Genomic DNA, 13,661 nt, shown 5'->3' with positions numbered 1-13,661 from the left:
TAAAATCTCAATGCTTCTGGGTTTGGGTAGGTGACTGTGCAGCCGGTTCTCTCTTCTCTGTTTAATTGTGCTTTATCTGTGTAGGTCTTTGAAGCGGTTATTTCTTGGATAAACTATGAGAAGGAATCTCGCTTAGAACACATGGCTAAACTGATGGAGCATGTTCGCCTGCCCCTTTTGCCCCGAGATTATCTCGTACAGGTTAGTCTAATAAGTCTAATACTTGCACTTAAGCTGCTGGTAGCTCCCCGATCAATAGCTTGGCTGTTTGTGTCTGAGATAGGTAATTCAGCATGCCGCTGAGTCAATAAACAGAAGAATAAAAGGAAAACTGGGTGAACTCTGAAAGCAGTGTATATATGCAGAAACCTTGTAGTGAATGTGACCTGTGCTCTGGCAGGCAGTGCTGAGAGTGCAGCTCCTGCTTCTCCTGGTAGAAGCATTTAAAAGTTAATATTTTGGGATTCGGCACCAAGCTGGTGCGGTTTCCTGAGCAGTTTTCCCCCTACTGCACAGGTAAATTTAGCTTGATGAAAACACATTGTGTGCTAATTTTGGCTTAAGATGCGTTCTGTGCATAGAGGTGGGTTGTGTGAGTGGCAGGGGAGATGCTCACTGATGTAGTCGGACTTAGAGATTGTTCTTGGCAAGTGAATTCCTGGGATCTGGACCTTAATAATGAGCTGCGAATCCGCAAAGAAGGGGTTGGTGTACAGGCTCTTCTGCTGTTCTTTTATCATGTGTCTAAACAACCAGTAGGGGTGAAATAAAATGAACTCATTGTGTTGTTTTTCCTCTCATCAATATGTTCTGATTAAGTAAAAGATTGCCTCTCCTTAAAAATTCTGGCTCAAATAAAAGAAATTCCCTATTTTTGTACCCAGATTCCTGGTGAATTCTCCTCTGCTGAGATAAATGTTTGGCAAAGGGTGGTAAAACTGAGGGAGCATTGCTACTTGTGAGTGATACTGAAGCTTGGATGTTACTGCTTGTGTTTCTTTGGGAAGAGGTGGAAGTCTCCTTGTGACCTGTGCCACCGGGTACTTCAGTTTAAATGATCTTTCATGTGTGTGCATGTTCTCAGACAGTTGAAGAAGAAGCTTTAATCAAGAATAACAATACCTGTAAAGACTTCCTTATCGAGGCCATGAAATATCATTTGCTTCCTCTGGATCAAAGGCAACTGATCAAGAATCCCAGAACAAAGCCGAGGACTCCCGTTAGCCTGCCAAAGGTAAAATGGGTTTGTTGCTCTCTGTCACCTCACACTGTTACTGGTGGCATTTTCTGTCTTTGAAAGGAGCTGGCATTCTTACATCTCACTGACTCCGTGGTAATCCTTTGAAATGTTTTACTGCCTCTTCTGGTACTGCCTGTGCCCACCAAGGATACATAATTTTGTTGGATGAACTGAGTTAAAGCCTCAGGAGAAGCAAGATCTCTGATCCTGAAACACGTTGTCAGCCACAGCTGGTTTTGTGAGTGGCTTGGGAGTCACTGACCCATGGAGTGGCAGGGGGCAGCTACCTGTAGTGTTCAAAGGGTTGCTCGAGGTTTCTGCTGGCTTGTAGCACTGCTGTGGAGCCCTGCTGAGGAGGGTCATGGTAGGTGTCTTTTCTTTTCCCGTATGCATAATCAGAAGCCAGGAAAGCAGGAAACAACAGCACCCAGACCCCCGTGGACATGAAGTCTGAAGCAGATTTTAATAGACTCAAAGCAGCTACTGAATAAATAATCCTTGTTATTCCCTGCAATGACTCTGCACGTGTGTGATGCTCTGTCCACTGCTTTATTAGTGAATTAAAAATGACAACAGAAGCTGTTTTCCCTGTGCCCCAGACATAAACACAGTTTGGCAGAGTGTCCCTCAACAGACTGTTGCTGAAGTTATTAATAAGCATTTTGGAGATTGTAAGACATCAAAACCACAGTGTATTGTTTTTCTAAGCACAGATTATAGGAGCCTGGGTTTGTGAGATAGTGTATGAGATCTGTGCTATGAGGGGCTGTTAAGATGTTTAGATGTTGGACTGTCCGTCAAGAAATTGTGCTTCTGCAGTGTGTTGGCATGTTTTTTCTGCTTTCTGCTTGCTGGTGCTGAGATGAAGTTGGTAGAACATAGCTTTGGGGGTATCATGAAGGGCTGTTGTGATCCTTGTTCAAGGACTAAAGTAACTAAGAATAAAGCAAACAGTGAACCAATGAGTTCAGAGGTTCTCAACGTCTACAGCACGACCTATGAGTACAAACCCAAACCTTCTGCAGGTCTCTTCTCCCTTCTTTTTAGCTGTAAAGAAAGAGAAGGTGATGATCTTCCAGCAATCCTGTTACTGAGAGACTTTCATCTGGTCTGTTGGTCCTGCTGGTGAGGGATTAGCATTAATTCTGTAATCATGTGAAGCTCTGCAGCTTTCCATGGAAGGCTGTTACACAACTCATAGTCAGGCTGCTAATTTAGACTCACTTTGCTTCCTAATGTCATGTTCTCATCGTTGTAGATCAAACAGCTGCCATTTTCAGGCTCTTCACATGCTTCAAATTGCTGTCTAGCTCTGTGCTTTACAACAGCCCAGACTGGAGTTGAGCTTGTTCCCCGGGTGATCTCAAGTGACAATCTTTTATCCCCTCAGCTACTCACAGCTGCCTTGCAGAGGCTAAAGCCAGTTTCCCATCTACTCTTTGACTATATCTAAAGCCCTGTTATCTTGCTTCTGGCTTATTGGCCTTGTAAAAAAACAGATTGTCTTGAGCAGTGTTTGCTCCTCCTGATGTGCTAAGGGGAGCAAATGCTCCTTCTTGATAGCCATGGAGGGTTGAAGGAAGTATGTTCAGAACAAGTGCAGATTGAGCTGTTTGTAGGTTCAGGTTGGTTGGTTTGCAGTGCCCAGATGGGGCTCAGCAGTGATGCTGAGTGCAGGTTCCTGGGACCACTGCAATCCAGCAAGTCCATGGGGAGTTTGTCTTCTGGTGGCAGACAGGGCAGATTTGACTGCATACTGTCCACATCTTCTTACTTTTCCACCAGTGTCCCCATTTGAAAGTGCTGGGAATGGAGTCTGGGGCTGGGTGAACCTTTAGCCTGACCCGGCAGAGCGGTTCTTTCATTCCAGAGATTGTCCTTGGTCACCTTCCCGTAAATCTTTCCTATTTATAATTAATTTGGGCCTAAATTACTGGGTTCGCATCAATACCTATTGCAACCAGAAACCTTAATGAAGCTGACAAATCACTTCCTTCAGCTGCTCAGCACCCTGGGTCTTAATAGTCCTGGTGATTCCCTTGAGTGTCATCTCCCTGCAGGTGGCAATACAGCTGTCAGGCTTTATTTGCTAAGTGGCATCTATTGTTTTTAGCACCACCATAGAGGTGATGACTAAACACTGAGCTGGCTGTGGGAATTACACTGGGATCTGCTTCACTTAAAGATACTTATGCAGACAGCCTTGCATGTACCATGGTGCCAAAGCAGTTTTGTGTTTCATGGGGAAATAAGGCCCGTAGCCCTCCTTGGAAATGGTAAAGAAGGTTTAATGGGGCTGCCATATTTAGTGTGCATTAAATTGGATATACCTTGCTCCCCCTTGGAATAGAATTGACTGAAATATGTATTGCTACAGAAGCTGGTAGTGGGCCTGCAGCATGTTTTTAACTTCTTGTCTTCCCTCTCCAGGTGATGATCGTGGTGGGTGGGCAGGCACCCAAAGCCATTCGCAGTGTGGAGTGCTATGATTTTGAGGAGGAGCGGTGGGATCAGGTTGCTGAGCTTCCCTCCCGGAGATGCAGAGCAGGTAATGAGAACTTTCACAGCAACCTTCTTTGTTTCTCTTGTGCAGCTCTTCAGCACTGGATACAGGTCCCTCAGGCATCCCTTTCAACCAGCTTTCCTTTCTGGTTTCCCAGTGAAAATCAAAGGAGCTGAATCAGTCCCTCCGAGTGCTGAGGAGTGGGTGATGGAGAAGATTTGTAAGTTGAGAGTGTTCCCCTGAAGACGTCTGACAGGGCTGTCAATGTGGATCACCATCTGGTGTTCTCTGTGCCCCAGAAAATTACTCGTTCAGGTGTGAAATGCATCTGTGCCTTATGATGCCATTTATTTATGTGCATTTCACCTTCCATATGACACATACGTTTGAACATAGTAGGTTCCAATGCTCTTAACCTGCAGAAGATGCCAAGGACGTGCCAAGGTTCTGCTCCTCCTCCTATCTTACACACTCTGACAGAGGTCTGATGACATTCACTTCCCAAACTGTTTGTAAAACCTCTGTAAAATCCCTTTCCTCTTTTCTCAGGTGTGGTGTTTATGGCTGGCAATGTTTATGCTGTCGGGGGCTTCAATGGCTCTTTAAGGGTACGGACGGTTGACGTGTACGATGGCGTGAAGGACCAGTGGACATCCATAGCCAGCATGCAGGAAAGACGAAGCACCTTAGGCGCAGCCGTGCTCAATGATCTCCTGTATGCAGTGGGCGGCTTTGATGGCAGCACTGGTAGGTGATGGGGCAAAAACCAGGCAGCACCTGACCTGACAAAGGTGTTCAGAGACCCCTGCAGAGCTTTAGTGAGATTCCTGCCCCCTTCCCCTATGAATTGTAGAGCAAGAGCCAGGGATTGGGTTTACTGCATGTTATAACTAACCACGTGCATGTTCTGACCCATCAGTAGTGGCAGGGAATCTCACCCTAGTGTTTTTCTTTAGTGATACAGCTCCTTCAGTCTCATTCTCTGTGTGAATATGTTTTTTCTGGAGTGAAAAGGGATTTTTCCTTGTTTTGGTTATATTTTTTCATAGCAACACATATAAAATGCCAGTGTGGCACCTTGTGGGGTATGTGTGGCTGGGATTTTCCTTGGCATAACTGCATGTTTAGATTCACACCTCTGCCTCTGCTCTAGAGCTTTGCCACTTGGTTAAGCCCTAAATTATCTCTGCTGGTGATGAGTGCAATTGCAACAGGGTTTGGGGGTAGTTTCTAAATCTGCATGGACATTTTGTAATGCTCGAAAGGATGTAAGACTTCTGGGCTTGGAATCTGGACTCTGCTCCACCTTGGTATCCCCAGCATATTGCAGGGGCCATGGGGTAACAGTATTTCCAGCTGCTGAAATGGTGTTGATACATTGGTACCAGCCTGAAAGACGAAGGATTAGAGAATTGGGTTATAGGAGCGTGGGGGGAATTAAGGGCTTGGGAGGAGGTGGAAGGCAGATGAAAGTGCAACACCAATCTTTTTTTCTTCTCTTTTTTTTTAATTAGAAAACCTGTGTATCCCCTTTTTAACTAGGTCTGGCATCAGTTGAGGCCTATAGCTATAAAACCAATGAGTGGTTTTTTGTGGCTCCCATGAACACAAGAAGAAGCAGTGTTGGAGTTGGAGTTGTGGAGGGTAAGAAAATCAGCAGCCATGTCCATCAAGCAAATGTTACTGTCTCAAAAGGGAAGCTTGAAAGGTTGAGTGCAATAGGAGGGGACTGCAGGGGCTGATCTCTAGACTTGTTGGTAAAGATCTATTTTATATGATGTAATTTCTGCAGCTTTTCCCATTTGCCTCTTTATCTTAATGAAAAATCGTGTGTAGCTTTCCAAGAGCCTCAGACCCATATCAGCCCAGCCCATGCCTCCCGTGAATGCCATTAGGTGTGTGCAGGATTCTTTCAATCCTTATTCTTCCTGGGCAGCTTCTGGCTGGTGAAGGCAAATGTTGGCGTGCAGTGTATGCTGGTGCCATCAGGAAAGAACAGGCTTAAGTAGGAACCTTTTCTTCCTCTAGCACAATTGATTCTGAAGCAAGTGAAAGGGGTTTTTGACCTTGTCTTTAACATGGCATGTACCAGTTTGCAATTAGTACAGTGCGGAGCAGCTGCTGGCAAGAGTCCTGTTATAAACTGTGCTTTGAAGTGGTTTGGTTTGACCAGTTTGTATGGGGAATAGCTGAAGTGTGCTTATGTGTATATGTGAGAAGAGGGAGGGAGACAAAGTCAGAGTAAATAGTGGTGGTTGTGCTAAATTTGCATGTTTATTTCACAAGCATCTCCTTCAAAACTGGCCCATGAGTGAAGTGCTGAGAGTCAATGGGATTTGCCAAAGGGATTTGAATGCAGAACAAATACTACATGTGTTTGTGAGAGATGCTTTTCTATGGACACGTTTTCTACTGGAAACATGAAATCCTTTCCCTTTGCTTTGTTTGAAAGTGCAAATAAGTGTTGCACATGTTGGAGTCCATGAGAAAAATTAATGAGAGCATGTGATGGGGAGGAGAGTTGATCATGTTGTAGGGAGCAAGCTGCAGCTTGTTCATCTGAATGTGATAAAGATTGATCTGATATCTGTGGGTACTGAAAACATCCAAGAGCTTTATCCTGTCTTGCCTGGTCTGGCACTCTTGCCTTGATTCATTGACTAACACCAGGTGGGTTGAACCAACAGCTCAAATAAGTCTGAAATGTTTAAAGAGACAGGAAGATGCAGAAGGAGCAGTCACAAACCTGATCCTTACAGACCCCCCCTAATGACCACAGTGTGAGGAGGCCATAAATAGATTCAAGGGAGAAAGAAAAGAGCTGGCCTGTTCTTGGAGCTTGTAAACATCAAGGAAACAGGAAGATACAAAAGCTTAGGACTGTATATGATAACTTCTGGTGGGAGTCTCATGTATGCAAAGAATTGCATAGCTCATTTGTGGCCAGGCTCTGCTGATATGGGTTAAAATGTGTCTTATTCATGAGTTTTGTACAAAAAATGGTGTTAGAATTTTCCTACCTATTTGTTGAACTTTGTTAATGGTTGGTTGTTGTAATGAGGCCTGGTCTTGAACCAGAATGCCTTTGTGCTAGGTACTGTGGTAAAGAAGGACGGAGAAACTCTTCTGCCCAAGGAGTTTACTACCTAAATGCAAAAGAAGCTGATAGACGATACAGGGAGGCAAGGTGAGAGTATCAGAAAGGCCTGTGAAAAGAGGACATGGTGAAGCATCAGCCTCGTTGCATATATGGTGTAGTAGTTCCATGATACCTGATTGAGACCAGAGAAGCACATTAGTTGTATGTTATTCAGCTTTCCTTGAGCTGAGGGTAGGGAGGAACAAATATCCCATGCTATGGGGGTTATCTTCTGTGTTGTGATCACTTGGCACAAGTACACCAGCTGGCCTCAGCTGTGCTAGCAGCATTGGTTGCTTTGGATTTGGCCCAGGTTCTTCAAGATCACGTCTAGGTTTCCGTGCAGGTATTAGATTAACATATGAGGCTGTTGCATATTTATTGCTCATGTGATACAGTAATTAATGTACAGTATCGACCTTTGACAGCACACCTTGCCTGAGCAGGAGGAAATGCTCGATCAGCTTTGATGTTACCTCTTCTCCTGGGCCAACAAGTCATTTGGAAAACCCTCTGGGCTTTTGGCTTCTAATTAAGTTGTTGTGTTCTTTCTTTGTCTTAGTTGACAGCTTTAATGGATTTAAATACAGTCATGTGAGTCTACTTCAGATCCTTCCGCTAGGATGTTCCCCAGGCATCTCAGCAGTTTTAGGCACATCTCCCAGGGCTTCTGTCAACCGGGATCTGTCCTCACCTGGAGCTGTGAGGCGTGACGGTAGCATAAATCAGTTGGAGCTGTAGTGCTGATGCCAATGTGTGTCTCTTCCAGGGAAGCTCTATGCCGTGGGGGGTTACGATGGAGCATCCCGTCAGTGCCTTAGTACCGTCGAGCAGTACAACCCAGCCACCAACGAATGGACCTATGTAGCTGACATGAGCACTCGGCGCAGCGGGGCAGGTACTGGCTCCAAGATGTGTTCTTAGGGGCAGCTGATCATTGGGTTCTCTCCTCTGCTCATGGAAAGGAATGAGAAGTGTGTTTTGGCATCACAGGGCTGGCAAATGCAACCTGTTATTTCCATGCTTTTCCCATGAGAGGAAAAACCATAATTGCTTGGAAGATGTGTGCTGCTCTCCTGACTTGGTTAAAATCTTGCCAAATTGAAATTAATTTCTCAATTAATGAAATCATGTTCAGTGTTTCCAAGTAGCCTTGCTAGCAGATGCAGCTCACTTGCAAGCTAAAAGTCAGCTTTCCAAAGTGCCAGCTGCATGCTCAGCTGGGGACTGGAAAGTCAAGCTGCACCTCCTTCTCTCCTGTTGTTTAGGGGATGTCAGATGGGTTTTCCTTCCGGATTTTCTCTGCAAGCATCCGGTGGGTGCTTTGCAGTACAAAGCACATCTGCACTGGGTGGTGTGCAGATCTAGCCAAGGTAACAGAAATAATCTTAGATTGTCCCTGCTAAGCTAGTTTTTAGTGTACCTTTTGCTGGCAAGTATTGGTTATTAAAGGAAAGGACAGGTTAAAAAAGAGTTGTATTCTAATCTTGATGGTTTCTTATTTACTGTGTGATGTTAGACTAGGTAAGCACTTGTCCTCTCTGTGGCTGTTCCTGTCTGAAAGAGGTAAAAGCTTTTATCCATTGCATTTAAAATCACCTTCAGATAGATATATAAGAGAACGTGTCAGTATTGGTCCTGTAGCTCAGTGTGTGCAGAGGGTCCTTCCTGATGTCAAGGCTTGGAGTTCTTACTGTACAGCATCTAAAGCGGCAGGTACTTGGAGATGGCCAAGCCTGGGGGCTGAGATGAGCCTGCAGGTTAAGCTGTGATGGGAATTCCTTTCTGAGCTGGACAGCTGAGAGGCTGCTCTCTACACATGGTCTTTATTTCCTCACTCTAACACCTTTTCCATAATTCCAAGAGAGGCAAATACGATCACACACTGCTGGTTTGAATTCGGTTGAAGAGGTTTTTAGTATCTGCTCAATGCTTAAACCAAGCTCAGTGTGAACTTATAGGAGAACAGAATGAATATCTCGTGTTGTTGACAGCATGCTGAAACACAGCAAAACAGTTTGTGCCTGTAAATGGATTTTAGTGAACTGTCATTGTTTGAAACACTGAGTGCTGCTTTGCAAGTACATCCCCACGTGGCAAGTCCAGTATTAGGGAATTTGTACCCACCTTCCAAATAGCCTTGCAATTCTCAGTTCCCAACCTGAAAGCTGAGCTCCTCAGGTTGTGGTTGTCACCCAGATGCCCCTCCAGCAGTCTATGGGGAGGGGACAGCCGGATGCCACTCATCTCCAGTGGTGCTGCAGCACGATGTGTCTATTGTACCCCTCCATCACCGAACCCGTGCTCAGTGTTGGCATTGCCATCCCGATGCTGACATCTAGTGGAGGTGAGTATGGGTGCTCTCAGCTCTCTGAGGTGATCCCAAACCTGGAATTAGGCTAAAAGCAAAGGGCTCCACGGCAGAAAAGAGCAGGCAGATGGAAACAAGGTCGTGTGGGATGCAGGGGTCAGGGATGCAAAGGGAAGAAAGAACAAGTCAGTCCAAAGAGGTTGAATAAAGTCAGTTAAATGTTGTTGGACTAGATCTCAGATAACATCTACCTGAGAAAAAGGCACAGCCCTGGAAGACAGGACATCTGCCAGGGGTTACTGTGCAGGTCTGCTATGGTGATACTCATAGGTGGGGAGCTGACCTCATGCTGGATGATCTTGAGGTACATGTGGCCCATGTTTTGGATATGCCTTGGAGAGGCCAAGGCAATACCCAATAGAAGAACCAGGGCCATGCAACCCTTTGCCCTGTACACTTGGCTGACGCTGGGCTCTGTTTGGCAGGTGTTGGTGTTCTCAGTGGGCTGCTGTACGCTACCGGGGGGCACGATGGTCCCTTAGTAAGGAAGAGTGTGGAAGTCTATGATCCAGGAACAAACACGTGGAAGCAAGTAGCAGACATGAATATGTGTAGAAGAAATGCAGGTAACCACAATAAGCTGTTCAGTGGTGTTTGGTTCAGTTGTTTGTGTGGGTTTTAATGTGACTAATGTGCTAGTGATGTAAGTGATCAGTGTTGTAAGCGATGAAAGTGGAAGATGAGGGATCTGCTGGGGGATGAATCAGTACATAGCAGGTGATGTGCTGGGGGAGAGGAGTTAGCCCATATCTAACCCTCTGCGCTCTGGTTTGAGGTGTGTGTGCGGTGAATGGGCTCCTCTACGTGGTGGGAGGAGATGATGGTTCCTGCAATTTGGCCTCGGTGGAATACTACAACCCCATCACGGACAAGTGGACGTTATTACCAACCAGCATGAGCACAGGGAGAAGTTATGCAGGTAAATAGTTAGTGGGAAAGCTGGTAATGACTGGGGTCATTCATAAACTCAAGGGCTATACCTCTTGAAGCATTGATCTTACATTTTGGTGTGGTTTATGTTGATTTCAGCAGAGGAAGCTTTCATAGAAATGGTAGACACCTCTCTGCTGCCTTGTTGTTGGTCTTTGGCTTTGAAGGATGGCCTTAGCCACATCACAACCCAGGAGCTTCTCCTGTGATAACTGTGTCTGTCCATCCTTACAACAGGTGTGGCTGTGATTCACAAACCCTTGTGACACACGATCAAGCCAGTGCGAGGAGCAGAAGCGAAGTGGAACCATCTGGACGGTGTTGGGAAGATGACTGACCTCTGACTTGACCCATCTCATTGCTGTTAATGTCTTAGCATGACCAGTGATATGTTCCAAACATCACCTGCTCTGCGGTGGATCACGTAGCAAAGCGAAAATCCCTCTGGGGACATGTTCCATGCTAGACACGAGGTGTTGCTTGTTATCTGTGGTGCAATCAACTGTTCTTCTCAATGGCTAGTGTCCTGAGATAAACACTGTGCTTGAACTGCAGGCACTGAGTTTCTTGTGTGAAACAAAACTGCTACAATTGGGCACGTGAGTAAAAATGAACATTCTGGGTTTCTTCACTACTGATGCTCCGTGCACAATATCTTGTTGAACTACTTACTGTGCCTGGAGGGTGGACTTTACTACTGGGAGTGGAAACTTGAGTACCAGCTGAGAAAAGCAGTCAGCAGAAATGAACTGGAGCAGGGTGCTCTGGCTTGAGTGTGCCGCTGTCTCAGTCACACGTTTGTGTATGCCACTGGATTACTGTATGTCTCCCTGAAATGCTTGTCGTGTGGTGGAAATAAATACCATGTGATTTTTCTACTTGCCATGAATACTGTTTGCTGTACGTGGTGGGACCTGCTGGGCAGTGCCCTCCCTGGGGCTCAACCACGCAAAACTTGGCAACCCCACAAGACCCGTGCTGCTCTGATGGGGTTTATTGCTCCTGTGAAACAAATGTTTCTTGGGTAAGAAAGTATTCCCAACCCATGTATTTCAGCTGTGCTGAAAGCCCCAGTTCTAGCTCTGTCCAGCATCTCAATGCCATTTCATAATAGAGCACTTAGATATTAAAAGAAATACCTTATGGTGCCATTAACGTAAAGACATTGCATACAGTGAGAGCCCTCTGTCACCCAAGCAGGGATTAATGAGCCAAGCAAAATACCTGCAGTGTTTTAATGCTTCCAGAGATGGAGATTAACGAGTCACTGTCACTGTGCTATTTTTGTCTTGCCAGTACTGAAGGTGTTCCTCTATTAGTGTGAAGAATTCATCAGATTATCGATACCAGACAAATCTAGATCCAGCTGTAAGGCAGCTGTTTTACCTCCCAGATTCTTAGAGCTTTCTCTTTAAGATATTTGACTTTAAAATACCTTTCTGTGTCATCCTCTGAGCTCTGGCATGCTTCAGCAAACATGGTGGACTCCCAAAAGATTCCCCAGCTAAAGGGACCTAATGAATATTTTCTCTGCTCTTTTCTTCTTGTTCTTTTGTTCCCCCCCCCCCCCCCCCCCCCCCCCCCCGTAACTCAGCTGAGGCTTCTTGTAGTGGGCAGTTGGCTTGCAGGATCAAATCTATCCCTGTTAGTGCTGAGCCCCAGCACCTACCAGTGGCGTTCTGCTGGTTTCTTTCTCCATAGATCTTCTATCAGCAGGATTCCATGTGGCCTTCTACAGGAAAAGAGAAAAATACTGATTCATTTCGGAGGGATCTAAGGCTACATCACCTTGTGCAGCTTTAGCAGAGGAGTGGGTTACTTCTGTAAATAAATACACTTTTAGTTGACCTGGTCCTTGTAAGATGGGTGCCTGTGGAGGAAACAGCACTTACTTTGCTGTGTCAGCTCTCACAGAGGGGGCTGACCTTCATGGGGAGCATTAGGTGTCATCCATCCGCTCTTCTTTGGAAGCTCTTGTTGTTGCAAACAAAAGCAAACTGTCCAAAGAAATGGCAGTGTTATTCTTGATGTCTTCCCTTCCATTGTATGTCAGCTCAGAGGTCTTGAAAATAATAATAATAATTAAAGAAAATTAGTCTCTTCTGTAATACCCTTTAAATTTTGCTTTGGGTTCTACACTCTGCAGTGGAAGTGCCAAAGCAGTAGTGTGACATGCTGCTCTTTTACGAGGTGTAGCTTGCTGTAAAAGCTGTTGAGGCTGGCAGGAACGTGTCCCTGACTGCAGCTGCCTTCAGGCCAGAGTCCTGAGATGCATCTTTACAGTGACATAAGCAAGGTGATGCCTTGTTTTGGGGCTGACCCAAAATTCACTGTGCCAGAAGCAAACACCAAAAGGTGTTTCCATTTCATGCAGCCCATTGGAATACAGGCTAAAATGAGACAGGCAAAATGTGTTGGTCAGAGTTAGCCTCTCTTAGTCTGACATGACAAGGGTCAAGGGTCGTCAGGCATTTGGGCACACATGGCCCTTGTACAAGGAATGTAAAGCTGAATAGCCACTCTATAACCCAACTACAGCTCAGTAGTTTGGAAGTTACCCAGGTAACCTTCTCACACTTGTGGCATCACTGGAGCCAAGGCAAATATCCAGAGACTAAGAGATAAAAGCTTGTAGTTAGTACTAGAGAGATGCAAGTTTGAAATCTGCCCTATTTGTCAGGTGTGAAAGGTGGATATGCTGCTGAAGACTGGATAATTTCCCCCTTGCTATACATCTCTTTATAAACCTTCCTTGCCTACAAGGAAAAAGGGGTTTGGTGTTTTTCTGCTCTTGTAAAATGGCATTTTCTGCCCATTGCTGGCCTAGACCGGTGGCTTGCTGGACAGGGCTGGGCTCAGAGCCCTTGCTAAGGATGAATGAGGCTGTTCCTGCCTGCAGCTAGTTCTTGATGGCAAATGACATGTTCCTTCCTCTCCTTCACAAATGTTGCAGTGTTATGCAAGTCAAGTGACCTCGTTTTCCAGCTATGCAATATGAACAACCATAACTTGTGATGAACCAGCTGTATCCCCCCCTGCTCCTTGAAATGCTTTTTGAATTTGTCTGTCTTTGGCGTGTGGTTTCATGTTTGTATTGTTACTTCTGAGCACCTGAGCCAGCTCCTTTACAGATTGCCTTTTTCTAGGACTGAAAACACAGCATTGGTGATAACAAATCTCACTGTAAATATTTTTATAAGACAATTTGAAATAACTTTTTGATTGCTTTTTATGGTCATCAACGATGCTTCCGTTCAATCCTGGATCCAGTTCTTAACACCCAGTGCAGTTGTTGCTGGATATGATGGAGGTATGAATCTGTTTTCTGCACAGGAAATCACGTTGTAACTTAAGATCTGGGATAGCTCTGATGTTGATGTTAGAAGGACAACATTGGGCTTGACATTATAGGGTAAGTTGAACTCCATTACCTCAGTCACCTGTAAGCTCTTAGGTTATCAGTTGTTTTACCACCATT

The 13,661-nt window shown here is 45.3% G+C and overlaps 1 protein-coding gene across 2 annotated transcripts in view; it reads left to right on the top strand.

Moving 5' to 3' along the window:
- The window catches only part of KLHL3 (kelch like family member 3), a 55,185-nt gene extending 44,124 nt beyond the window's left edge, over nt 1–11,061 (top strand). For both annotated transcript variants that reach the window (XM_005147243.3, XM_034066715.1), the window contains 9 exons: nt 85–201; nt 1,085–1,234; nt 3,671–3,788; nt 4,293–4,490; nt 5,286–5,387; nt 7,652–7,780; nt 9,679–9,819; nt 10,029–10,172; nt 10,421–11,061. In XM_005147243.3, coding sequence (XP_005147300.2) covers nt 85–201; nt 1,085–1,234; nt 3,671–3,788; nt 4,293–4,490; nt 5,286–5,387; nt 7,652–7,780; nt 9,679–9,819; nt 10,029–10,172; nt 10,421–10,449 — 1,128 coding nt within the window. In that variant the 3' untranslated portion in view covers nt 10,450–11,061. The remainder of the gene's footprint in view (nt 1–84; nt 202–1,084; nt 1,235–3,670; nt 3,789–4,292; nt 4,491–5,285; nt 5,388–7,651; nt 7,781–9,678; nt 9,820–10,028; nt 10,173–10,420) is intronic.
- Nucleotides 11,062–13,661: the final 2,600 nt, after the last annotated feature.

The sequence above is a fragment of the Melopsittacus undulatus genome, chromosome 10 (genome assembly GCF_012275295.1).
Source record: "Melopsittacus undulatus isolate bMelUnd1 chromosome 10, bMelUnd1.mat.Z, whole genome shotgun sequence".
In the NCBI taxonomy this organism is placed as follows: Eukaryota; Metazoa; Chordata; class Aves; order Psittaciformes; family Psittaculidae; genus Melopsittacus; species Melopsittacus undulatus.
The sequence above is the reverse complement of the archived record's forward strand: the minus strand, read 5'-3'. Positions and strand labels throughout refer to the sequence as shown.